This window comes from Papaver somniferum, chromosome 10 (assembly GCF_003573695.1).
Source record: "Papaver somniferum cultivar HN1 chromosome 10, ASM357369v1, whole genome shotgun sequence".
In the NCBI taxonomy this organism is placed as follows: domain Eukaryota; kingdom Viridiplantae; phylum Streptophyta; class Magnoliopsida; order Ranunculales; family Papaveraceae; genus Papaver; species Papaver somniferum.
In genome coordinates, this window is record NC_039367.1 from 80,950,765 (window position 1) to 80,978,270 (window position 27,506).

Sequence of the window (27,506 nt, forward strand, 5' to 3'; positions counted from 1 at the left end):
CAAATACTAGAGAGATAACTTGGATGGTACCAAAGACCAATATCCAAGTGTCAATCAATTTAAATCAACAACCAAAAGGTCGGATATTCTAATTGATTGAACAACGCACAACCTGTGATATTTCAATTATATAACAAAATATAACGCGGAAAAGAAATAACACAGACACCAGAATTTTGTTAACGAGGAAACCGCAAATGCAGAAAAACCCCGGGACCTAGTCCAGATTGAACACACACTGTATTAAGCTGCTACAGACACTAGCCTACTCCAAATTAACTTCGGTCTGAACTGTAGTTGAACCCCAATCAATCTCACACTGATCCAAGGTACAGTTATGCTCCTACGTCTCTGATCCCAGCAGGATGCTACGTACTTGATTCCCTTAGCTGATCTCACCCACAATTAAGAGTTGCTACGAGCCAAAGTCGAAGACTTTAATAAACAAATCCATATCACACAGAAAAGTCTACGATAATAGATAAATTCGTCTCCCACGAATATACCTACGAGTTTTGTTCCGTCTTTTGATAAATCAAGGTGAACAAGAACCAATTGATAAACCAGACTTATATTCTTGAAGAACAACCTAGTATTATCAATCACCTCACAATAATCCTAATCGACGCAGCGAAAAAAGATATTGTGGAATCACAAACGATAAGACGAAGTGTTTGTGATTTCTTTTATATCTTGCCTATCAGAGATATCAATCTCAAGCAGATTATTACAATTGTACTCATACAATAGAAACAACAAGATCAGATCACACAACTACGAGAAAGTAGTATCGGTCTGGATTCACAATCCCAATGAAGTCTTTAAGTCTTTAACCTGGTTTAGAAGAAGAAACCAAAGGTTAAAGGAGAATCGACTCTAGCTTAACACAACTAGTATCACACACAAGGTGTGGGGATTAGGTTTGCCAGTTGCTAGAGTTCTCCCTTATATAGTCTTTCAAATCAGGGTTTGCAATCAATGTTAGCTTGGTAACAAAGCATTCAATATTCACCGTCAGATGAAAACCTGATTTAGATTCAAGCTAATATCTTTCAACCGTTAGATCGAAAACTATATTGTTACACACAAATGAAATGCACGTTTCTAGGCTTGTGTAACCGTACCCAAACTTGTACATTTGTTGGTTCAATAATATTCAACCAAATGGTTAGCCATATGATCACTTTTATATCAACCACATTCTTCTTCACCATAACTAGTTCAAGTGACTCAAATGAACTAGTTAGAGAGTTATTCAATTGCAAGGAAATCTTATGTAACTACACAAGACACGATCGAAGCAAAAACGATTTGATTCACTCGAATCGGTTCATGAACTATATAGCCACGGTTTGCAATTTGCATTCCTTAGTTTATATAAGAATAAGTTCACAAACATCGTTTTTAGATATAACCTACTCAAGTTCGCGGACTGGGCAAGATAAATGAACTTGTAGCTACTAGTTACATGTGCTAATTATATATGTAACTTATATATACACATGCTAATTAGATGTGTAGCTACTAGTTACACATGCTAATTAGATGTGTAATTTATAAATACACATGGTAATTGGATTGGATATAAAGTCTATATTATATGCATGGTGATCGTTTGCTAGAAAGTGGTAGTGACAGTCGTCATAGGTAATTATTTGATTTCAGTTTATGCTACAGTTAAGATTCGATTTCATTAAAATCCATATTTGATTTAAACGAAGGAGATTTAGTTGCTAGTATACCTATAAATGCTTGTTTAACTATGAAATATCATTAACTAAATACATAATTGAAGAATCTCGATTAACTGAATCATTAGGACTTTCAGTTGTCTTAATGTATGAGAAAAGTGTTGGTGAAGCTTCTAATTGGGCTGTTTATTTTCCTGTTTACATATGTGTTTGAAGTCTTTATTGTTTAATCACCTTTTCAAGGATGCGATAGTTCATGAATTGACCTTATCTTTCGACGTTAACTTCGTATTGCAGATAGGAAAATTTGAGCTTTATATCATGGAGGGAGAGTTTGCTGATCCTCACATTGTAATTATGCTTGTTGAAAACGGGACAGGGAAGACGAAATTTCTTTGTTTGCTGGTACACTTTTTTAGATCCCTCTCTTGTTGTTTTTAGTTTCAAATTCTATGTCTAGACTGCGCATTTATTCACATTACACAAGTAGGATGCATGTGTAACTTCTAGTTACACATGTTATATGCTTGTGTAACTCCTAATGACACAAGTAGGATGCATGTGTAACTCTGAATTACACTAGACAGATGCATGGGTATCTTCTAATTACACATGCTAAAATGAACAAACCTTGTAACCAAAAAATTACGCATGCCAGTTACACAAGCTTTATGGATGTGTAACTGCTAGTTACACATGCTAATTGGATGTGTAACTATAAATTACACATGTTAATTGAATGTGTAATTGTGATGTGTATCTGTTGCATATGCTTATACTTTGGTGTGTTTGATGAGCACTTGTTCTGAGTTTGTAAAAAAATTGAATTCTTGCAACAAAGTTGTTTTTTAAGCTCTAGTTTTTAATTACTTGATTCCACATCTCCTTATGATAGAATGTGATTTCGTGTAGGTGAAACTGAATATACATTGTTGTATTTGCTGTTAGTTTTAATCTTATAAATACTGATTGCTTGTTGTTATATTTCAGGTTTCAGATAACTTTATAAAAGATAATTGCTTAAATGTGATAATGGTCTCGCTGGAATTGGAGTTGATGCTGAATACACAAATCAGATGCATGTGTAACTCTCAATTACACTATATAGATGCATACGTAACTCTCAATTATAGTAGACAGAAGTGTGTGTAACTTCTAGTTACACATGCTAAAAATTATTGTAAATGAATATTAAAGTAATACATGTATTTTTTGTATGCGTTCTTTTTGATGTCTATTTTTTTATGTGTAACTTTGCATTACATATGGCATAAGGATGTGTAACTTCTGGATACACATGTCATATGCGTGTGTAACTTCTGTTTACACATTCACAGTATACTTTAATAATTTTGGGCCTAAATTTAATAATTTTGGGCTTAAATTTAAATTTTATTTAATTTGGAGCTTGACAATATATTAAAGGGCATGAATGTCTTTTAATAACTCGGGGCCTAGACTTAAACTTCTTTTAATTAAGGGCCTCATATTATTATATTATTGGTTATCCATGGGTCGGGCCTTAGCCTAATTTTCCCTATTTGATATACGCCTCAAAAAAAGAACCCTAATTTGGGGCATACAAGATAATTTGGAGGCATACATAATAAGACAAAAAGGGGGTTGGAAATAGTATTTCTAGGCTATCCCTTATCCAACCTATTTTCATATATGCCAAAATACCCTTATGAGATTAGTGTTAATATGATTAGTTAGTTTAGTGTTAATTTAGGATCATAATTTTCTTTTTAAAGATTAATGAGTTATTTTTTTAGAAAAAGAAGAAGGAGAGGATGAAAGTTTTTTTTTTCTTTGTGATCTTTGTGATTATTGAGAGATGTGTGATACAAATTCGAGTGAGAAAGATGAATCTTCATCACGTAAAGCTATGAAAATACATATCAATTACGATGGAGATCCAGACATGGCTTATTTGTTGGATTTTGAAAATGATTTTACCCAAACTCAACCCTTTTCTCAAGCTCAAGATGATTCCTTCATGGAGCCAAACCCCGAAGATGAGTACATGGATGAGGAACCCAATGCTAATAATACACAAGTATGGTTATAGAAGTTGTTTAATTTCCATTTTGTAGCTTTATTTCACCAAAAGTTATGATTTTTGCAACTAGTTCGGCGCAACAGAGTAAGGTTCGGCAGATAATATGTATGTCAAACCATCAAAAATAAGAACAGTTCGGTTTCTACGATTGAGAAATATATACGCCGAACTTTCACTCAATTATTTTCGCGCCAAATAATTTTCATGGTTCGGCTCAAATGCGATTTGATAATATAAGCCTAACCATATACAAAAAATTGTACGAGTTACAGGTGTAATGTTCGGCTTACACGTTATCCAGCCGAACCATAATTTTTGTTTTTATAAATTTCAAGTCTTATGGCTCGGCTTATAATATTAGTGCCCAATAGGCCGAATCCATGTTTGAGAATAGGTTCGGCTTTGTAAATCGAACACTAACTAGCCGAACCGTGAGATCGGCTTTCATAGAGTACTGCGTGTTAAACGAACCTGACCCAAAACCTGTGCGATATTATTGTAGATTGTTCCTGAAATGGAAACTGTGGAGGATCAACCACCGCCTGTTGATGTCATTCCATGAAGATACTAAATATCACTTCCAAACTGACTTGGTAGGTAACGTAGTTTATGTTTTTATTAATTTTCAAGTTTGTTGTATGCAAAATCATTAATAAAACTTAAGTTTTGTACTTGTGTATATGTAGACGTGGAAAACCAAAGAAGAAGTTGTTAAATGGGTTGAGGAACATGCTTGGAAAATCAATTGCGTCCTAGTTAAAGGTAGACAAAGCAAAAAGGAGCGGGTTGAGATGGTTTGTGAGAGGGGTGGGAAGAAAGTAAGCAAGAAGAAAAAAGGTAAGCCATATGTTGGGAAGACCGGGAAAAAATATAAGACTAAAACAAGGAAGATAAATTGTCCTTTCAAGATCGTCTTAAAGTGGAACATAAATGAAAAAGTTTTCAAAATGAATGAAGATATGGATTGCCGTCATAACCACCCACGTCCAAAGGATCTTCATGGACATTATATAGACGGAAGACTGAAAGCTCATGAACATGCGGAGGTAGATAAAATGACACGGGCACGTATGGCACCCTCTAAAATTCTTAGCAAGTTGAAGGCGGATGATAAGAATAACAAGACTACGTTGCAACAAATCTATAACGCGAGAAATACTTTGAGAAGAAATGGATTTGCAAGGTAGGTTGGTGATGCAACAATTATTGTGGTTGGCGCAAAAGAAGAACTATTCTTGCCAAAATAAATTGGATGAATTTGTCCACGTGACGCACCTTTTTATTGCCCACCCGGAATGCGTAAAGTTGGCGTTATGCTTCCCACAAGTTCTCATATTGGATTGCACTTACAAGACCAATAAGTATGAGATGCCCTTGATGAACGTTGTTGGTCATACGTCAACCAAGTCACCTTTCACCGTTGCTTTTTGTTTTTTGCATGATGAGTTGAAAGAAAGCTATGTATGGGAATTGGAACAAGTGAAGTTAATCTTCCAGGAGGATGCTCTACCAAAAGTCATGGTAACCGACCAAGAGGCGGCTTAGATGTTTGCTATAAGGAAGGTATTTCCGAACGCGCAAAACTTTCTTTGTTCCTTTCATGTATGGAATAATGTTAGGAATAAATGCCAAGGGATAATCCAACCGCTCAAGTTGAAAGAGCTAGAGAAGATTGCTACATTACCGGATGGAGAACGAGAAGTGAAGAAGAAAGAATTCAGAAAAGCATATGAGGCTAATGAAAGGATGTGGGCATGTTTCCACAATGATTGGGAAGCTTTGACTTGGTCCATCACCGAAGAAGTGTATGAAGAAAATGTTGCAAAGCTCATTGCGAATTGGGGCGTCAAATATTGGCAAATAGTTCGGCTCTTTATAAAATCTCCGTTTTAGCCGAACAGGATTCCTTTGGTAATTATCGAGTGCCAGCAATTTGGTTCGTCTCTAAACTAAGATGGAAGTTTGTGCCGAACTTAACAACAAGAGAGCAGTCGAATGTTACAGTGTAAGGTTCGGCTTATACGCGTTAAACACTTATAAGCCGAGCTTTTTACTTAGCAAATTGTAAAAGGTTCGGCTAATACGTATTACATATTTATATGCCGAACTTTATACTGTAACTTAAACATAAAAACAACATTAGACAAAAAGCATAGCATTTCACTTAAACATAAAACCAAAATTGAAAGACGGGTTTTTTCTTGAAAATGGAACTACAATGTGTAAACTTACTTGAAGCATTGTGAAATAACCTTCAATGTTTCTACTTGTTAACCTAGACGCAGTTCCAAGTTACTCGAATAGGAAAGAAAGGGCCGCGGTTTCCCAAGAGTACTTTTGGAAGCTTTTCAAATTCTTTAACAATTGAAGGTATTGAGCATTAACCTTGTTCCCACTGTTATCGGGAAATATAACACTTTCTAAAGTATGCAACAAATATGCGGTAGCGGTGCGCATAGCTGTGACCTCGTCCATAACCAACTCCCTCTTAAAATTTTCTCATTTGTGTCTCCAAAACACTTTTTCAAAGCAGTGAACTTGATTTTCTTCAACTTCTTTGTGCTAGAATCCACAAACTTCACCTCTTTAGCAGCGCATGAAAACTCCAATTCTGTTTTGTCTTTTGGCCAACCAAGAGTTTCCTCAGCAAGTACATACAACTCATCCCAAGTCATTTCATAAACCGCTGAGTAAACATTTTTCCCATGCGTTCTAAGACCACTAATCTTCTGTGCATCATCTGGAGTGACTTCCATCTCGCCAAAGGGGAGATGAAATGTATAAGTCTCCGGACAGAATCTCTCACAAAAGTTTGAGTTTGTAACTACATCAAATTCCTCTTGTGCATAGAAAATATCATGCCATAAACCTGAGCCTTGTACTAAAGCCACCACCTCATGAGCCTCTTTGAAAATATCCCAATGTGCGGCGTTTTGGTGTCTAAGTACGTGGACTGCATCCCTGTGATCCGAAGTCTCGTAAATTTTATTCGCCCATGACTCCTTGTAGCCAATCAACACTCTTCCACCATCTTCAGGGAGACCATGGGGCAAACCATCCCTGCGAGGACGTATCACATTATCCGGATGAGGAATGTGCTTACCTGTCTCCCTTGATGTAACAACTTTCTTTTTTTCTTGTTCTAGTTCTTCTTCTTCTTGACCTTCCTCACCAACATCTTCATCATTGTCATCCTCTTGTTCTACAGGCAAAGAGCAAGTCGTATCAATTCCCCTTTTCCCTGCGTGTAAGTTCTTTGTGCCACCACCTCGATGTTTGGGAGTTTTTGAGTTAGAAGGAGTCACTTCCATTGTTCTCCTTTTGAGATTCTCTTTGAATTTTCCCAGATGGGTGCTAACACAAATTACAAACCTTAATTAGTTTTCCAAATTAAATAAATATGATAACTCACGTATAAGTGAACAAGTTTACAGGAAGCTTTTGGCCATACACAGTGTAAAGTTCGGCACATTCGATATTTATCACAATGAGCCGAACTAGGTGGCCAACAATATTAGACATGGTCAGAGAAAAGTTCGGCACATTCGATATTAATCACAATGAGCCGAACAATCAACCCAACAATAATAGATCGGTTATTAAATAATGGCATTCAAGTTCGGCTGGTTATCATAAAAAAAATTTGGTGCCGAACTCAATGGTTCGGCTCATACGATATTCAAGTTTTAAGCCGAACTGTTCTTCGTCTGTGTAAAAAAAAAAAGTTCGGCTGCGACATTTCAGCCGAACACTACCCTGAAACTAACAAAAACCGAGACGAATCATCGATTACATGTCATAAATCAACGAAATACGCAAAAATAAACAATGGGTTTGTGGGAAATACCTTTCTATGTGCAATCTTAAAGAATCAACCTATATTTCTCCCTCTCCAACACCAATCGATCCACTATCCACTTCATCTCCATCTTTTCCAAAAACCCTAGATTGACATGCTACATAAGCAACACCAGGATTCGGCACCGTATTTCTAGGGCATCGCTTAACACGAGGTGCCATGTATGTGTTTAACAGAGAAGTTAATCGAACAAATTTTCAGAAATTTTTAAGAAGAAGATGTGAAGAAGAGGGAGAGAGAAGGGTTTTTGGTTTTTAAAACTTTAAATATATTTTTTTGGCTTAAGTAACCGTTTTAGTATTAATGAGTGAGTTAATTAGTGGGTAACGATTAATTAGTGGGAGGTTAGTTAATTAGGGGATGGGTTAATTAGTGGGAAAGTTTTAGGATTAGAATTTAATTAAGTGGAAGGGTAGTAATGTAATTTGAACTATATGAGGGTATTACAGTAACTTTAGCATCACTAGGACATCCCTTAACAGTTTGAATTGGATGGCATCATAAGTGTGTATGCCCCAAAATTATCCTGTATGCCCCAAATTAGGGTTCAAAAAAAAATATGGGTACGCCTCGAATAGGGCTGCACATGGGCGGGTATGGGCGGGTATAAGCTAAAACCAACCTCGCACCCACAGACTGCGGGTTTTTTTTTTTCATAACCAACCCCGCACCCACAAACAGCGGGCGGGTTTTGTTACCCGCCCGCTACGGGTTGGGCGGGTATGGGTTTAAACGGGTTTAAACCCGCTTTATATTTAAGTATTTAGAGTAACTTCTATTCTCCTTGATTAAGTGAGAAAAAAAAACCAAAACCCCCAAAATATTCATATCTAGGAAGTTCACAGATGAAGATTAAGTGTTGAATCTGTTGATTTTTCGATTGTTGTCGATTTCTGGTGAAGATTCGAAGTTGTTGTTGTCGATTTCTGGTGAAGATTTCTGGTAATTGTCGTTCGTAGGTGAAGAAGAAGAACTGAGGAGGAAGAAGAGGAGAGGCCGAACAGAGAGAAAAGTGTAGAAAGTGAATGAGGGTTATCAGTTATCCTATCTACTAGTATTAGGGTTTCATAATGGACGACTAGGATTAGTTTTATCTGATGGTATATAATCTGCGGGTTTTTTGGGCGGGTATGGGCGGGTATTAGCTTAAACCAACCTCGCACCCACAGACAACGGTTTTTTTTTCATAACCAACCCCGCACCCACAACGGGCGGGTATGGATTAAAAACCCAAGGATTTAGCGGGTACCGATGGGTTTGGGTATCGTGGGTGGGTCTTGTGCAGCCCTAGCCTCGAAGCAGCCGGACTCCAAAACTTCCCCCAAAGAAATAGACAGCGCTAGGCCCACCACCGCCCACAGGCCATGGGTAAAATCCAACAAATGGACGTTAGATCCGAAAGTCCTCTTCGCCTCGTAATCAACTAATCCTTGTTATTCAGTTTTTTCCGTGTAATTCGTTGCATTCAAGAGCAGGCAGAAAGAAAGAAAGAAAAAAGAAAGAGGACGTTCAATTCCTCACTAACACGTATTCTCTCTTCTTCCTTCCCATTTCTTCAAATGAAAATTATTCATTCCCTAGATTCCTTCATTTCGTAATCCTAGATTTCTGATTTTAGACATTCCTTCCCTTTCTCATTCAAAGATTTCAAGCTTCCCTTTCTCATTCAAAGATTTCAAGTATTGCATGAACGACCACACCAAATTCATTCCATTGGTATTTATTCCATCTTGCAATCAATCAACTTGATTGATAGCTGGGTTTGGTCGTTGTTTATCTGGGTCAAATTCCGCAGTAGGTATTCTTTTCTGTAGAATTTGATTGCTTGAAATCTCACTGCTTTCCTAGAAGGATTAGGTGAGTTTTTCTTTTTATCCTTGATTTGAATTTGAATATTGTAATTTTTCGACTGATTGATGGTTTCGGATCGGAATTTGGTTCTTTATGCTTGCATTTCCAAAGGAAATACCGTTCTTGCCGAGTTCAGTTCCGGCGATCTTGATTTACAAACCAAAGCATTACGATGTCTTGAAAAAGCACCTGATTATCACATTACCTACAGTCACACCGTTAGAGAAAAGATATACAGCTTCTTGATGGAAGATCCATTCGTATATTTTGCAATTGTTAATGAAGAATTCGGTAATTTACAGAGTTTTCAGTTCTTGGATTGTGTTAAGCAAGCATTCTCGAAAATCTTGGAGATGAAAGATGTAAAGAGGTTTGAAATTCTTACTTCTCATTGTTTTCATGAAGAATTCATCCCTATTTTTCGTAGTTTAATGGGATATGAGTGTAAATCCAATGAATTTCAATCTAGTATTATGTCAGCGGGAGATTTATGTAATGATAGTCACAATTCAAGATCAAAACATAGTGAACATCTTAGAAAGAAGAAAATTTCGGGTGAAATGGATGACGAGAGAAGTGAATTGCCGGTTGAAAACAAAGTGGATTTATCGTGTGATGATGATGTTAATTTAACACGTGAATTCTCGACGTCTTTATTGAAATCTGGTTCATATATGAGAAATAATGGATATTTACATGCCAAGAAAATGTGGAGAAGACATGTTTGGACTGTGTTGTTAATAGATCTTATGATATGTTGTGTATTATTCGGGGTATGGTTATGGATTTGTAGAGGGTTTGAATGTATTGCTAGTTGAATCGATTACATTTGAAGATTTGTTCTGGATGAATCGAGGATGTATTATTGATTAGTTTTATGACTGAAGATTAGCAAGTATGGTCCTATAAATCTCGTTATCTTGTCTTGTAAATTTCCTCAGTGTGATGAGTTGTTGGAGACAATTGGGCAGATTATTAACACCTGAACGTGAGATGCTTGGTGTGGATGGAAACTTTCTCACATTCTCTTCAGCATAATTTGGGTAATTCTTCTTGTCTCTTCTTTGTATCCATTTACGTGTAATTCTCTATAGTTCGATTGGTCAGTCCATAATGTTTAATGGTATCATTTGTTGATTCTTTGTCTTGATTGATTCAATGCATTTGTTTTCGTTACTTTGTTGAGTATTTAGTATCTGGCAGTAATGAATGCTATTTGTAAACTTTTTATGTTGAGAAAATGAATCTCAAGTTTTAGCAAAAATAAAAATCTAAAGAGAAGCACATCCTTTTTCTTTAGTCTGTACTCTTTTTTCTTTAGGCTGTACTCCTTTTTAAAGTGAATTCAGTTGTAAATCAGTGTCATAAGCGAAATGTTAGTTTCTAACCTAATATTTGGAAACTCACAAACCTCTTTAATTTCCATTCTTCAAATATGATAATTGCATATTTGGTACACATTAAGGCCTCGGTTAGTGTCATTACCAGGGTACTGATGCAAATGAGAAAAGAAAAGGAAATTATTTGTCAAGAAGCATTAAATTTTTGGGGATTATGGTGGTGGTCACCGAGGAGATCTTTGATGTGGCTCACTTGGACGATCTTGATTACATCAAGCATTCATTAGCCCTCCTCACTGACTTGTGTCTGTGTTCATTCGTGTTCCCATCATCCAGATGCAAGGAAATGTTTTGAGAAACAAGAGATGAATTGGTAGAGTTGACTCCAAAGCATTGTATCTGAAGTTGCCGATTGCTGACTTTTAAATGTGCTAGAAGGGGAATATGAATTTCACATTGCGGCACCGAAACAAATTTCCGTTGTTTGTACTTTGTTTATTACCTTTTGAAATAAGATTGCTTTTGTACCATTATATCTATATACATCCTTTGTGGTGAGAACTTTTGCTTAGTCTTGGTTTTACAGTTCAAATGAGGAATAAACGTCCAAGATACTGCTTATTTTTGCTAAAGAAAGATTAGTTATTCTATGAAGTATGTTTCACTGTTATGAATACGTTATTTGGGACATTTACACAATAGTGAAACCGACTGTTGTTTAGAAAGTTTTGATTTAATATTGAAATCCCTTGAATAAGTTTATATGATCAGAGGCAAGTGGTTCATTACTGGAAGCGATTTCATTTGCAAGTTGTGAAAGTAATTACAAAAAACTTACTCAAGAATTACAAAAGCCTGCACTTGCTACTGTTTTATTAGATTATTGCTTGCTTCAGCTTTAGCTTTAGCTGCTTCAGGTGTGGTTGATCGTGATTATTTGTCTTTAGATTCTTCCAATGATTCAGATTCTTGGGAGTCAACTGATTCTGATTCTGATGGTGCTTCTGCTGGTGGTGGTGTTGGTGATGTGTTTTCGATGCTTGTCCTGGCCTTCTATATTTTTGCAGTTGCTATCTCTTGGAGTCAGTCAGACCAAAGTATTCACTGGTCATCAAGCTTTCAGGTATAGGTCTTTGTTGAATGTCTTAGACGGATTTATGTTTTTCTCCTTAAATTTGTTTTGAATAAAATTTGCTATCTAAGTTAGTTGGTGAAAGACTTGGATGAAAATTTTGTCAGACCGATTATAATATTTATTTTTCTTGTTGTAATGATATTCCTAGTTAGGTTTGCTCTTTGGGTTTTTCAAGTTCACTTTAGAAGGATCTTGATATGTGGCACTCATAGATTTAATTCAGATCTTACTATTCTGCATATTTGCGTGGTTCTGTAACTCCAGTTCTGTAGTGAGGAAATTATTGGTGGTTACGGCAACCGATCTTTTCATTAGATAGTAGTGGTCTTCTGAGTGAACGTTGTTATATCTAGGCTTCTATGTGGTAACGCATATGAATGCCGGGGTTACTGCCGAGTCAACGTAAATGTTGCTTTTGACATCCTAAGTATCACACTGGTTACTTAATTTCTCTTCAAGGTGCTTTGTTTTCCTGCACGACTTAACAGTGTAGCTCCGTTGAACATATATTGTCCTTTTCTGGTCGTCATTAGAAAATTTCAATATTTCAAGTTGTTTTCAATGGATGGGTATGATCTGTAGAAAATTAAATGCTGTAATGGTGCAGCTCATGGTAACCCAGATTCATTTGTAAAGTTAAACTGGTGATCTTGTAGCTGCAATCATGAAAGTTCAAACTATCTATGTTGCAGAAACTAATCTAGGCCGGTTATTCTTGGGTTGGACTGGGCATGTTAAAAAGGGTTTTTTATAGCTCTGTTGAACTGGTTTCTGACTCTTTTAAGGATTCGAAAGGCTACTACAAAGGTGAAGTGATATGTGGATTCTTGAAGCAACAAGCTGGAGAAAACTGGATTTACTTGAAAACATTTGGAAAGATAAACATCTATCATAGATTTAGTTGAATTTCTCAACTGATAGGTGCAAATAGTTGCTTAACCACAGTATTGCGACTCCATTTTAACTCGGTTTTGTTGAAGAGCTCCACAAAGTGGAAGGAAAGAAACACTTTCTGATGTTAATGCGGGCCAGAAAGGAAGGTATATAAATTCAATAAAAACCTAACTAGATTGATAGAGATGTAAAGGTACCAATAAGGTGGTGAGTCGCTGATAACATCCATCTTTGTGCTGCATGTACTTACTTTTTCCCTACTAGCCTTTTGTGATCTTTAAATAGGGGTTTACGGATAATTCAACCTGGGAAGGGTTGTCTATAAAGATCTTTCTTCTTTTTATAGAGTATGATTTGACATCACTTTCTTCTTTTTCTTTTTGTAATCTAAGGATGAAAACTGAAAGATTATGAAGAGAAGAAAAAGCAAGTATTTCATTTTCAATCAATATCTTCCTCACGTTATTAATATGAGACACTGAATAAAGCTTATAAAATCATTCAAAGAGAAGCATATCCATTTTCTCTTCTTCTCTTTAACTAATTCAATATCATATCACACAACCCAGTTTCGATTAACTTAAACCCACTTAATTACTGCATATTATTCTCCTTCTAAAAAGAACTCAATTATGCATGATATATCGGAAATATCTCCAATAATTGGAAATAGCAATCATGACTCATGAGCCCTTCTTTCTTTCTTTCTTTTTTTCACGCTTCAGGTAAGTAAGGTAGTTCATGAGTAGTACACATTATGGCTCCGCTCCATGGAAACACACTGATGCAAATGAGAGAAAACAGTAACATTCTTAAAGATTTGATCCTTCACAATTCAAGCTTTCAAGCAAAAACCAAAAGTCTGCCAAACCTAAACAGTGTGAGAATCTTGATATTGATTGGTGTGCAAACAGATTATCTGTGAAAGGCGGGTTGAACATGAAATAGAAGTCTATGCTACTATGATAGAATTCGTTAAATTTTCCAAACCAATCTATGATGGTACAAAAGAGAACATCAATAATTGACAGCGGGACAAGGTTTTCTGTTCCAGTCCATAGTATACTCGAAGGTGGCATTACAGCAATAAAGGCTGTGAGATGAAGCTATTCATTGGACAGCAAGAACTGACATCTCCAATCATTCACTATCACAAACATCTTTAAAATATCTCTCTTAACAATTTGGAACATGAATCATGATGGTTGAGAATCTTGATGTCTATTTTTAAATAGTTTAAGGTAGATGAACAATTTACAGGTAGACAGCTTTCCATTTGGCTAGCCAATCAGGACTCACATTTATTAAAAAATATCTTACAGAAATCTTCACTTTTTCACCCCAAAACAAGTTTAAGCATGCAGTAGATAACAGACCGAAACATTTAAGAAAGAAATCAGTAGAATGAGACTGAGAGACCTTTTGGTTTGATAATCTTAAAGCAAATTAAGAATGTACATGGATATCTTTCTTTTTCATATATGTGACCACTCTTGGAGACCATACAAGCTGTAAAAACTACATATCTGTTCATAATTACAGATACCCATATATCCCTTTTTTTCATTTCTATTCTCAAAATCATTGCAACCAAGAGAGATGTGGAACTAAAATCAAGTAAAAAAATTAAAGGGAGAAGGGTGAAACAAATGAAACAGCTTGTGTGATCTGAATTTCAATAATCAAAAGAAGGGAACACACCTTACAGACACTAATCAACAGCATCAACTGGAAGTGATGTTGTTCTGTGAAGAGAATTAGGAAGTAGTGTCCCTGTGTAAAAATTCTTGGCAGTGAAAATGAACTCTGGACTTGGTAACTCTGTTGACGCCTCACAATTTCGGGCCAATTGGTTCTCCGAATTAGGGCAGTTATTCTGACCACCATTCGAGAAGTTAAAAGAATGATACTTCCCTGATGAAAATGATGTTAAGAATTTCTTATCGTTCTCTCTTTGTTCTGGGAAACTTAGAACCATGTCTCGATTTCCTATTGCTGGTTCCCAGTTTTCGGAACCTGGATGTACCTTCGAACCCTTTGTTTTCCCTCCTAACTGAAGATTCTTCAGCTCTCCCAATTCCATTTGATATTTGGCTTTAAGCCATCTTAATTCCTGCCTGATCTCACACTCGTAATCATCTAAATAGATACCTGCAGATGGAGCTCTGGAGTGCCCTGGTCTCACATGCACGGAATTTATTGAAACAGGTTCGACATAATTGTCCAAACTAATTACATTCTTGTCCTTGATTGAGGCTAATCGATCTAGCCTTCCATGTTCTTCATCGGAATGAATCTCTCCTGATCCTAGAGAACTTAACTCGGGTCCCTCTTGGTGAGCCCAAATGTCTGCATGGTGCAAGTCCTCTGATTGGCTTAATACCACTGGTGGTCCCTCAGTAGCACAGTGATCAGACTCGTCTACTTGATATGTAATCTCTTCAAACCTACCATGCATTGCAGCAGCACATCCATGTTGAGAGCACTGCAGAGGTTGTACGCTGTTGGTATCGGGATTACTGAATGAATGATAATCAATAAGAGATCCAGTGGATGTACGGGTAGAGGCACAGTTTTGACAGAAACTAGCATTAGCAAATCGTGGAGTTTCGTCTATGCCTGGCCCTGGCCTCCAATCTGGCACCAGGGCGGCAATTTCGCCATCGATCATATCCGCTATCTTGGTTACATCTTGGTCAGTTATATCAAGCTCACCAACCATTTCTGTTGCAACACTAAATGCTGTGTCTTCTTCAATGTCAAAAGGGAAGTAGATGTTTCTGATGCGGCCTGTAAAAGGAATTTCAGCAGTAGATTTAGTTTTCCTCTATTTGTTAACTTACATAGACAAAGAAATAGAGGAAATTTTCTATTTTGACAGCTCAATAATTTTTGTAACCAATTTGCATTCAGTAAAGATTTCAGCATGTCAATGATAAATGATAGGGAGAGGAAAGCATGCATATGCACGAGTGTTTGATCCAAGGAAAGAAATGATTCAAATTTCTGACCTTCTTTATCTGTAATTCTTAGCCTTAAAAAGATCCCATTGTCTTCTCTCCTCCTTCCCTTGATTGTGATGTCCACGTGTGGAGAATGCTGCTCATCTTCGTGATAGGTGAAAAGTTCAATGCCGTTTTGGTCAGTATCAACTGGATGATACCATCCATTCTCAGGTTCAATTCCGTGATTGAGATCAAGATCATTCATGTATCCATTAAGCAAGGAACTACCACTGCGACGGAGTTCAAATAGAGGCTGTCTCAAGAGAGGATCAATCATCTCGTAGTTACTCAAAGATTCCAATGGCCTCAAATCAACACCACAATCATCAATTCGCAGAAATGGGTCCCTCAAAAGCTCCCTAGCTGAAAGTCTTTGAGATGCCGCTGCCAAGCATTTATCAACGAATTGTCTTACTTCAGGGTCCCTCACTTTGTACAAAGCATCTGGTTTTTTTCCCTAAACACACGCCACAACACATTAGATTCTGAAGCAAGAAGAGCTGGCAATACCTGTGCTAATTGAGATTAAGATTGACATTCTTACAGAAATAACTTTTTTGTATATCTGAGCAGGATGAGTGCATTCACTATAAGGATACTCAAAGGTAACCATTTCCAATATGCACATTCCAAATGAATAAATATCAACTAGCTCATCGTATTCCTCTTCATACACCTCTGGTGCCATGAATTCTGGTGTACCTGAGAACAATAACCACTCCCCAAACTATATCAACAACTACCAACCGAACCATTCTCAGTTAAATGTTGTCACACAAATTTTGAGTTCAGTGAATTTTGATTGTCTTAAGATGACAGATATCAAGTAATTTGGACTTACCAACACAGTGAGAAGAGTCTGATTTTCTTAGAATTGCTGCTAAACCAAGATCCCCAATCTTAACTTCACCTTGATTTCCATTAACAAAGATGTTATCACATTTAAGATCTCTATGAATAACAGGCGGATCATGGCTATGAAGATATAGTAGTCCTCTTAAGATCTGCCTACACCAATGCTTCACTGCTCTAATGTTAACCCTTTTGTGCCGCTCCCTGTACCTATATCAAATGAAATTTAACAAAAAAAAATTTTATTAAAACCCAAATCTGAAGATAGGGAGAAAGACCCATGTAACCAGATACAGAAATGAGATCATAAAATTGATGAAAACACCATTTTAGAAACTACTTACTGTCTAAGAGTCCCAGAAGTAAACATTTCAGTGACAAAATTGATATTCCTCTTTGCTGTATCAACCCAAGAAGTATAAAATTTCATGATATTTTTATGTTTCAATGTCTTAAGAAGATGGATTTCACAGTATAATCTCTCAAGATCTTCAGGACTTTGTAAGAAATCATATAACTTGACTTGATTCCAAGCAACTTCAATCCCTTCATACTCATCAAACCCTCTATACCTAAAATCAATCAACAAAACCAAAAATCAACTAAAATCAAAATTTAACAAGCTCCCATTTTCCAAAATCCCAGAAGTTTCAAACTTTCCAGAAATCCATAAAAGGGACATAGAGATTTTTTCATACACTGTCTTTGAAGCACCTTTCCCAAGGATTTCATTGTACTGCAAAAAAATGAGGTAAACAAATTAACATTCCAAAATAAGAATGAAATTAACCAAATATAAATCATACATACCCTTCCATATCTACCAGTTGGATCAACTTCAACAAACTCAGAATAATCTGGTTCAATAGGTTTCAAACCATTCATTATCTCTATTGGCTTAATATATTTTCTAAAGTATATCTAAGAACACCAACTTTCTTATAACAAATGTTTATTCTATAGCTTTGGTGAATTCATAAAAATGACAAAAAAATTCCAACTCATAAACAAACTGGCCAAAATGTTTATATGGTGTAATCCATTTTAGCCTTCCACCCACTACACAACAACATGACAAATAATCCTACCTAAGTGATCAAAAATCTCTCGGACCCTTTTCTTGTATCTCAGATTTTTCTTTTTTTTATTATTTGTTTTTCTCTTGATCTCTTGTTTTTGAGAGGCCTGCAGAGGGAGTAGAGAAAGGGGTAATTTCTCGTCAGTTTCCTGTATAAAGAGATATCAGTACGTAACTAATTAAACGTCATTCATTAATGTAAAGGCGATTGTTTGGGTGTGAGTGTAGACATATACCTAATGTGATCAATGACGGATAACTCAGATTCTGGTTTACCTAATTCTGGGACTGGAACTACTCTGTTTTCTATTCAACCTTGGTATAGGGGCGGCATGGTTTAGTAGATGGGCAGCATTCTAATAAGACAAAAAGGGTCAGTACCTGATCATTCAAGGTGTCCTTTATCAAAAAATTGGAAATGACAAATTAACCCTAATAATTGATAACCTAATTTAGTGATGATAATCAAGTTTAATGTTAATGATTAAATTCACTTATATTAACTCAAAATCAAAACAAAATCAGATTTTAGAGTTTAAAAAAAAAAAAAAGTTTGGAGATGGTAGAGAAGTTTTAACCCAAAGTGAAGGTCAATCTCAATCAATTGAAGAAATTAACCAACAAAGTGAAAACCCAATGCCTGAAAATGACCAGGTATACTTCTAAATTAGTCCCAACTAGCTTTTTGTTGCTCAAATACGTAAAAAAATTCAATTTCTTAGATTTTCAGAGCTAATTACGGTTGGCATTTCGCTCGTAACCAACCGTAATTCATAGTTACGGTTCGTAAAAGATGAACTACCAACCGTAACTTGTTAAATTTGGGGGAAAACCCAATTGTAAAATCAGTTACGGTTGGTAACTAAATGCTCGATACCAACCGTAACTGAGTTACGGTTGGTAACCAAATGCTCGATACCAACCATAACTGAAGAAAATAAAAATGGTTACCAACCGTAACTGAAGAAAATTTTCAGATATAAGAACATACGGTTGGTAATTGAACTATTACCAACCGTAACAGATCAAATTCTCCAGTTACGGTTCGTAATAGAGTTAAAATCAACCGTAGCTCACATAAACCCAGAAATTTGAATTTCAATTTTCACCTAAAACCTTAATTTCTGATAGAAATTAAACTTAAATCGAATAAAATAAACTAAACCCTAACTGGGTTTTTCATAATATACCTCATATAAGTCATTACACTTGATTAATTTTCGAATCGCTGATTAATCGAAGACGATGAATTTTCCAGTTTTAATGAAGGTTACAGTTGATGGAGGAAAAAAGAAGATGAAAAAAAAACTGATTTGATTTTTTTCTGATTCATTAGGTTTAAAAAAAATTAATTTGATTTTGATTGATTTAAGGTGAAAAAGATAATCTAATCAATTTACATCCCTTTAGGACATCCCCTAACCAATTAAAGGCACATTACTATCACAGTGCCGCCCCTCTACTAAATCATGCCGCGCTATACCAAGGTTGTTTCTACTAGAGCTTGAACTCAAATGAGAAATGCCGTTTGAATTTAAGAAAAATCAGATTGTGGCATTAAAATATAATTAAATGAAATCCTAACACCTAAGTATGAACTGTGTAGAGTCAGTCTATTAATACTAACAGAATGGGTATGTATCCCTAGGCCATCATATTTTATCCATTTATGTGTATTTATACAATAGCAAATCTGACGCTTAAAATGCATCTAATAGCACTAATCATACATTATTATCCGGGCTAAATTGGGGCCTATGCATATTAATTTGGGCCTATGATTACAAGACAAAAAAAATTCAAAACTACCAATTTACTCTCCATCAAATATTAATACTACTAATTTGTCCCCAACAAATCCTAATCATAAAATTAAAAACTAAAATCAAAACCATAAAACTAAAATCATAAAATTAAAAACTAAAATCAAAATCAGAAAACTAAAATCATAAAATGAAAAACTAAAATCAAAATCAAAATCAAATTCATTTCCATCTCCACTTCAACTGATTCTTCTTCTTTTCTTCTCAACCAAATCCTATAAACTAGGTTTTGATAACATAAAATCGCTCAAAAATTGAAAATTTTGAAATCAAATTTTTCCTAGTTTATCAGAATTGGTTAATGTTAATGTATATGTGATCAAATTGCACATAGAAACGGTTTATGTTCATGCCCACAAAAACTGATTGTCCTTGATATGTTTTCTGGTTCGAGAAATTTGAACCAGAATCGGATTACATTAGCACTTATAAAAACCGATTGTTGATGTATACTAGAATCGGATTTTAGATGTGTGTCGAGTAAACCGATTGTTGTAAGAAAAAATTCTCAATTTTTATGTATCTTTTTTTTGTTACAATTGGATTACATGAGCACTTTTATAAACCGTTTCCTGTTATGCAATGTCAATAATCGGCTTTTATGTGTGCATCGTGTAAACCGATTCTGCTTATACCCGAATTAAAAATGAGTATTAGTATGATATTACACAATTTCAATTTCAAAACGAGTATGATTTCATACTCAATCGCAAAATGAGTATGAAATTTATACGTGAACTGAAATCGAGTATGAAATCATACTCATTTTTAGATCGAGTATGAAATCATACTCATTTTCAGATCGAGTATGATTTAAATTATGTTTGATTTTTTTTCTTTCCCATAATCGGTTTTTTGTGTACATTTGTAAAAACCGATTCTGGTTTTTTTTTTTGTGAATTGAAAAAATCAACCCAGAATCGGTTTATGAGAGCACGGACATATACCGATTCTGGTTTGATTTTTTTCAAAAGAAAAAAAAAATTCACGTTTTGATGAAGAATGAAGATTAGTTAATTTTTAGTTTAATTTGATTAAACATCAATTAATCACCCGATTAACGCTAATTAATCAAGGGATAAATTAGCCATTTTTTAAAATAATTGGATAAGGGTTGGTGTTTTTTACTTTTCAATTACCTTTTTTGTCATGTAGTCGTAGGTCCAAATTAATAGACATAGGCCCCAATTTATCCAGGATTATTATGTGTATAGTCACTTCCTTTTGCTCATATATCCGGACTAGAGCTTATCCATACTAAAGCTTAGTCAAGTCTAAATATAGATGATTAGATAATTGGTTGAAGTGTAAGAGATAGAGTTCGATTTGGTCTAGGATATAGAGTGGATTCGGCCGTTGGACTAAACGAATAAACGACCGAAAATAAGTAACAAGAAATCCCTTATCTTTCGTCTCTTCCCTCTCTCCCACTCCTTCTTCTTTTTCAACAAAATCATCACCAATAACCCTTTTCTGCTCAGATTTGGTCCATTTTGGACCGGATCCGGGCAGATTTCTTCACTATTTCTTACTTTCCTGACTAATAGTTTTAGCTTAGTTGTTATTGTGTTTTCTACTTATCTACACCATTATGGTGGTTTTTTCTACTCTTTAGAGGTTCATCTTCGCTATAATGTCAGTTTATGGTTATTGGGTTGGGTTTTAAGATCAATAGTGATGCTCTCTAATGACGAAATCTTCATCTTTATGTTCTCCGGCTTATCCGGCAATAGAATCTTCATCGGTGACTTTTTTGACGAACGAAGTTTCATCACTAATTACAAGAGATTTGAGCAAATAACTCATATTTTGGGAGCATATCTTTCTAAAGAAGAAAAACAAACTAATTGGTTGGAATTTAATTCCGACAAAACCATTCTTCCTCCGATTTAATCGGATCTTATTCATACTTGTGTTTGTCTTATTCCGATAATCCTTCTTTTTCTCTTGTCGGATTTCTCGATATTATACTTTTATGGTATGTTCTTGTACTTTATGTTCTCTTATTTTCGATCTTATACTTATTGTAACCTGGAATTTCTATTAATGAAAAAGTTCCTTGTTTATTTAAAAATAATAAATAAATAAATCAACGGCCTACTCTAATAAAGTATATGACAATTTTATTGATCTCATAATTTAATTGGACAATTGATACATGGAGAGACTAATACTCTTTTAAATACTTCAAACTTTGAAGTCTTCGCTAAGTCGAGTGATGGCTTATCCAACCCTGGTATCCAGAACCCAAAACTCATCCTTCTTTTTCGATTTTTTGATGATTTCAAGTTTCAGTTTTAGGTTTGATTTGGTTTGTATTAAGATTATTGTTAACTTTCATTTGGTTTTTCAATTCCAATTGTAGATGGGTTTTTCCAATTCCACTTTCATTCAACGAATCAGTACAAAAAATTGGGTTTCCATTTTGGGATCGAAGTGATGGAGTCAATAAATTAGCACCAACCCATGAAGACTGTACTTAGAATAAAGGTAGTATGCTGAATTTAGAGTTGAATGAATCTAATATAATACTAGCTCTTTCGAATTAGATTGAGAATGTAGAATATCATGCATTATTTTATTTTGATGCTTAAATGTCCTGATTTTTGTTCTCGATGATTTTCTGTTATACACTTTAAAGTTACCACTTCTCAGTTGATGTTTATGACTAGTAAGGGTTACCTTTTAATTTGTGAGAACAAATCAAACATTGTATCACAAATGCGCAAGATTGAACAAAGTTTGCTTCCATGTCGTTGAACATTTCAAATTCTACAAAATGAATAAGTAGGTGCACTTTATGTTGATCTTGAGGTTTACTATTACTTGAAGATTCCCGAGGATCCATGATTAAGTGCTAGACTCCTAACTATGTTTCTTATATGATAAAATTTAGGTCTATGAAGAACTTCAATCGGAAGGGTACTTTGTCAATTATGAACAAATTTCAATTATAGCTGAAGAAGTCACCGAATGAGCAGGATATTGACATTGTACGTGGTTAGTTTTGCATAATTTTTAAGTAACTGTAATTGTGCGTTATATGAAAGTACTTGATGGAATATATGTATTGGCCTAACTTTTCAGGTACATCAAATATCACAAGTAGATTTTTCAACTGCCAAATGGAACTACAACTGGGAAGGTAATTGCTATTTTGGTTTACCTTAACCAGATTAGGGTTCTTCTTTGGTGATTCATTGTTTTCTCATATTTTGTTTTATGCAATGTTATATATTGTTATCTTATATCCTCACATATGTACTACTTTATCTCATTAGGATTCTACGCTCATGTGTTCATTCGTGACTCTGTATTATGGTAGTATAATTCCTACCATTGTCATAATCTATGAGTGTCATCTTTTTGTTTATTTTTTTAAGAACTAATTCCAAAGAGTTATGTGCAATAATAATTAGCATGGTTTGTTTCTTGAATGATATATCATAGACATTGATCACTAAGTTATAGGCTTCCGCACTTTATGTCGCATGCAATTATTCCAATGACAAACTCAATAAGGAGAGTTTTCGACATTGGGTTTGGCCTTGCTGGTAACCTACCAATTCTTATGTGATTCATAGCAGTGAATATGCTATCATAGGAAGCCTGATCAGTACAATGATTTTAGTTTGCACATTAATGTTCAGTTGTATATTATATATAATCTAAATATTTATAAATTTGACTTTATATTAAACTTACTTTGTCTCACAAGTAATTTTTGAATATAAACTGAAATACTAAGTCGCGTACCCTTCTAAAAAATAGGTCACTTTCATCGCTCAAGTTCCACCTATTTGAAAACCAAAACTAAAACCATATGTTTCCGTGTTTTTGCTCACCTTTATTATTATGAATGTATTTTTATTTAAATTTTTATTAATGCAATATGGTGGAGTGATTGTTGCTCTATAATGTTGAAGGGTGGAATACAAAGTACATTTTTTGATGGGTGTGGCACAACATCTTATATGGGTTGTTGGTTGGTGGTCTCAGTCGTCATCTATCATGAGGAAAGTTGTTGGATTTCGTTGTAGTAATTGTCCTGGAAATGCTTTTCGAAATCTATGATTTTCCTCATTACAATTAATCTATTGGTGCACCTTCCCTTTGGATGCTACCACAATTCCTCTTACCTATTGATGACGCAGTCTGTGTTACAGGTGAAACAGGGTTCATCTGCGATGTAAGGATCACTCTGAAAAAGCGGGGGTATAAAAACCACTCCCTATAATTCGTTCGAAAATTTGTATGAACTAAACTCCAATATAATTCCGAGATCACCAACTTAAAAGTGAGACTCAATCAAGAAATATATCAAAGAGATTTATCTCTCTTTCTTAATACAATCAGCAAATCGAACGAATATAAATATGTGAGCCTGATTGATATGATAAATAACTTGAACAGTAACAAAGACCAATGCCCAAGTGTCAATCAAGTTATATCCAATAAACAAGGTCGGATTTATCAACTGTGATTGAACTACGCACAACCTGTGATATTTCAATTATATAAACAAATATAATGCGGAAAAGAAATAACACAGACACCATAAATTTTATTAACGAGGAAACCGCAAATGCAGAAAAACCCCGGGACCTAGTCCAGCTTTGAACACCACACTGTATTAAGCCGCTACAGACACTATCCTACCACAAGTTAACTTCAGACTGGAATGTAGTTGATCCCTAACCAAATCTCACACCGATTAAGGTACAGTCATGTTCCTTACGCCTCTAGAACAACACCGGATTCTGCGCACTTGATTCCCTTAGTTGATCTCACCCACAACTAAGAGTTGTTATGACCCAAAGTTGAAGACTCATAAACAAATCTGTCTCCCACAGATATGTCTATCCTTTATTCTTTTTGTTTCGTCTTTTTATAAAAAGATCAAGGTGAACAGGAACCAACTAATACCCCAGACTTATACTCCCGAAGAGCAGCCTAGAAATATCAGTCACCTCACAATAACTTAACTGATTAAAAGAAAAAGTTTTTGCGGAATCACAAGAGTCTGAGATGAAGAACTGTTGTGATTACTTTCTATATCTTACCTATCGGAGATAAATCTCGAGTAAATCTTAGAGAAGATAAAACTAAATACGATAGAACAAGTAAGATCAGAATACACAACTACAAAGAAAATGGTTAGATCTGGCTTCACGAATCCCAAATGAAGTCTTCAAGTCGTTAACCTAATAATGGTTTTGGAAAAACCTAGGTTAAAGTAGAATCGACTCTAGTCTGCAACTAGGACACAAAAATGTGTCGGGATTAGGTTTTCCAGTTGCTGGAGTTCTCCCTTATATAGTGTTTCAAATCAGAGTTGCTTACAATCAAAGCTAAGATAGCTTAGTAACAAAGCATTCAATATTTACTGTTAGATGAACTCCTGATTTAAAATTCAAGCTAAGTCTGCTTAGAAATTAAGCAATCAATCTCCACCGTTAGATGGACTTACCTTGTTACACACAAATGAAATATACTTATATTTAGATATGGGTAATCGTACCTAAACGTTTATATTGGGTTGGCTCAATAACAGTTAATCGAAGTTAGCCATATGCACACTTTTGACTTAGCCGTATTCATCTAACACTTCTAGATCAAATATTGTAATACCCCGATATTCGGCAGTGGTTAGCCGAATGGAATATAAGTAATGATTTGTCATTTCCTAACTCCGAGGCCTTTTCAGCACATTTGGCTCCAGAGTTGGCAGAAAACTCTGCAGTTAAGCATGCTGGGGAGGGAGCAATCCTGGGATGGGTGACCTCCCGGAAAGTTGCTGATGGATGACCGTAGCGGCGCCCGTTGAAAATCCCACACTTCCGGATAACCGCAGTGGCTAAGTGGGGACAATATCGTGGAGAGACGGGTCATTACAAATGGTATCAGAGCCGACGACGGGTCACCTTCCGAGGGTGGGAAGGTACGGTGGACGGGGTTGGTCCAGGTGCTTCACATGAGGGGCAGGGAACGTTGGAGATATGGGCTTGCGAATATATTCTGGAGCCGAGGACGACTCCAATTTAAGGTGGTGGTTTTGTAATACCTCGATATTCGGAAGTGGTTGGCCGAATGGAATATAAGTAATGTTTTGTCCTAACACCGAGGCCTTTTCAGCACATTTGGCTCGGGCGGGAGCAATCCTGGGATGGGTGACCTCCCGGGAAGTTGATGTTGGATGACCGTAGCGGCGCCCGTTGAAAACCCCACACTGCCGGATAACCGTAGTGGCTAAGTGGGGACAGTATCAGCGGAGGGATGGGTCATTACAAATATGATGATCAATCAATCATGATAGATAATCAAATGAATCTAATTGTGTTTTAAATAGAGTTGTTCAACTGTTCATGATCTCACCGAAACATTCATGAACAAATTGAAACGAATTAGAAATGAATCTAATTGTATTTTAAATAGAGTTGTTCAACTGTTCACGATCTCGTAGAAACATTCATGAACAAATTGAAACGAAATCGGATTGATTCGTAATCGTACAAAGTACTTATACAAGAATCAATTCATGAACGTTAAGCCACGGTTTGCAAAGTTAATTAGCATTTCTTAAATCATAAATGTTTTAGTTCATGAGTATGAGAATCATACATAACCGATTTTAGAACTTAACCACTGTGTTCAGAAACTGGGTACGCGAACAGCAGCTCCGGACCTTGCCCTAGTCAAGCCGTTCGCAAACCCGATTCGCAAACAACTGTTCCGAACCCAACCCAGGTAAACCCATTCGCATACTAGGAACGCAAACAAGAGTTTTGGACCTTCTCGGGTAAATCCGCTCGCATACTAGGTACGCAAACAAGAGTTCCAGACCTGAATCATCACAATACAGTTGTTCGCATACTGGATATGCATACCGTATTGTATCCAGACATGGGTAATTGTTCTAAACTCTCCTATCCATCATTGAAACATCCTTAGAAGACGACAATGGTAATCTCACACATACCATTAGCTTTAAGTAATTTTAAAGTGATCGAATGATCAATACAAAACTTCTCAAGCAAACATCAAATGACTATCTCACACAAATCATGTAAGATGTTCAATGATAATTTTCAGGTGATCAACTTTTGACTTAATATTTAGTTTCCAACAAATAAATTGTCTCCAACTAAACTCGTCAAGAATACGATGAACATAGCTAAAGCAAAAAGCTTCAAACACATATTTCGAGAAATAGATAAGCGAAATAAACTCAGCTCGAAATATCAAATGTATATAATGTAAAAGTCTATAGCTATACGACTTAGTCTCATTAGAAAATAGAACAAAATAGACTTCTGAGTGATAGATAAGTTTTAGTCTACACATACCTTTTGTTGATGAAGTTCCTCCAAGCTCCTCAGTAGATCTTCTTCTTCAATTGGTGAACATCGTGAAGTCTAAATCTCAACTACACATTTTATCCTAATCCTAGACATAGCTATAAGTAAACTAGAAATCAAGTATATAGTTTTGGTCAACTAAACTTGACAAACAAGCTTGAGATAGCAACGTGCAAGTTCGACCGAACAATGCTCTAACACACTCAAAATGGCGTGATGATGCGAATGATAACAACTTTATCTTTGGCAAAACATAAAGGAACAGGGAGTTGTAGAGTCGAATTCAAGAGAAGGATTAAATAAACCGTGCATGAAGAAGCTAAAATTATTGGGAGTAGACTTTTACGATATATTCAATGAAGGCAACCTTATTTTCCAAGCTTAGTATAACTTGCAAAGGCTAACCAATAACCCCCTTATGAGGATGCCATATGTGAACATTTTGTGCTTGAAAGATTGGTAGTTCCTAAAATAAAGTAGAATGAAATTGGTAGTTCCTATTATTGAGGCTGCCTAACTGATTTGTCATTCACTATGATGAGGTTTTAGCTCGAAGTT

The 27,506-nt window shown here is 35.6% G+C and overlaps 2 protein-coding genes across 3 annotated transcripts; one reads left to right on the forward strand and one right to left on the reverse strand.

The window, feature by feature from the left end:
• The first annotated feature begins 9,041 nt into the window (after nucleotides 1-9,041).
• Nucleotides 9,042-11,366, forward strand: LOC113318186 (phytolongin Phyl2.2). Its single transcript, XM_026566318.1, has 2 exons — nucleotides 9,042-10,506; nucleotides 11,140-11,366. The coding sequence occupies exon 1, from the start codon at nucleotides 9,529-9,531 to the stop codon at nucleotides 10,279-10,281; it is 753 nt and encodes a 250-aa protein (XP_026422103.1). The 5' UTR covers nucleotides 9,042-9,528; the 3' UTR covers nucleotides 10,282-10,506; nucleotides 11,140-11,366.
• Nucleotides 11,367-14,136: 2,770 nt separating this feature from the next.
• LOC113318185 (probable serine/threonine-protein kinase WNK9) lies at nucleotides 14,137-17,896 on the reverse strand. 2 transcript variants are annotated; one of them, XM_026566316.1, is made up of 7 exons: nucleotides 17,778-17,896; nucleotides 17,388-17,425; nucleotides 17,034-17,261; nucleotides 16,679-16,899; nucleotides 16,382-16,539; nucleotides 15,844-16,294; nucleotides 14,137-15,622 (listed from the first exon to the last, which is right to left on the reverse strand). In XM_026566316.1, the coding sequence occupies exons 3-7, from the start codon at nucleotides 17,117-17,119 to the stop codon at nucleotides 14,544-14,546; spliced, it is 1,995 nt and encodes a 664-aa protein (XP_026422101.1). In that variant the 5' UTR covers nucleotides 17,120-17,261; nucleotides 17,388-17,425; nucleotides 17,778-17,896; the 3' UTR covers nucleotides 14,137-14,543. The 2 variants fall into 2 exon arrangements, with proteins under 2 accessions (XP_026422101.1, XP_026422100.1); XM_026566315.1 differs by lacking the exon at nucleotides 17,778-17,896 and adding an exon at nucleotides 17,500-17,750 and having other exon boundaries at nucleotides 14,544-15,622.
• Between the last annotated feature and the right edge of the window lie 9,610 nt (nucleotides 17,897-27,506).

What these genes read in the sequence shown, in the direction of transcription:
- LOC113318186 (XM_026566318.1), top strand. Translation starts at nt 9,529, where the DNA reads ATGGTTTCGGATCGGAATTTGGTTCTTTATGCTTGCATTTCCAAAGGA.
- LOC113318185 (XM_026566315.1), bottom strand. Translation starts at nt 17,574, where the DNA reads ATGAATGGTTTGAAACCTATTGAACCAGATTATTCTGAGTTTGTTGAA. An exon ending in AGACTCTTCTCACTGTGTTG is followed by an intron (nt 16,540 to 16,678) that starts GTAAGTCCAAAT and finishes TATTGTTCTCAG; the next exon opens with GTACACCAGAATTCATGGCA. An exon ending in AAGAATTACAGATAAAGAAG is followed by an intron (nt 15,623 to 15,843) that starts GTCAGAAATTTG and finishes TTCCTTTTACAG; the next exon opens with GCCGCATCAGAAACATCTAC.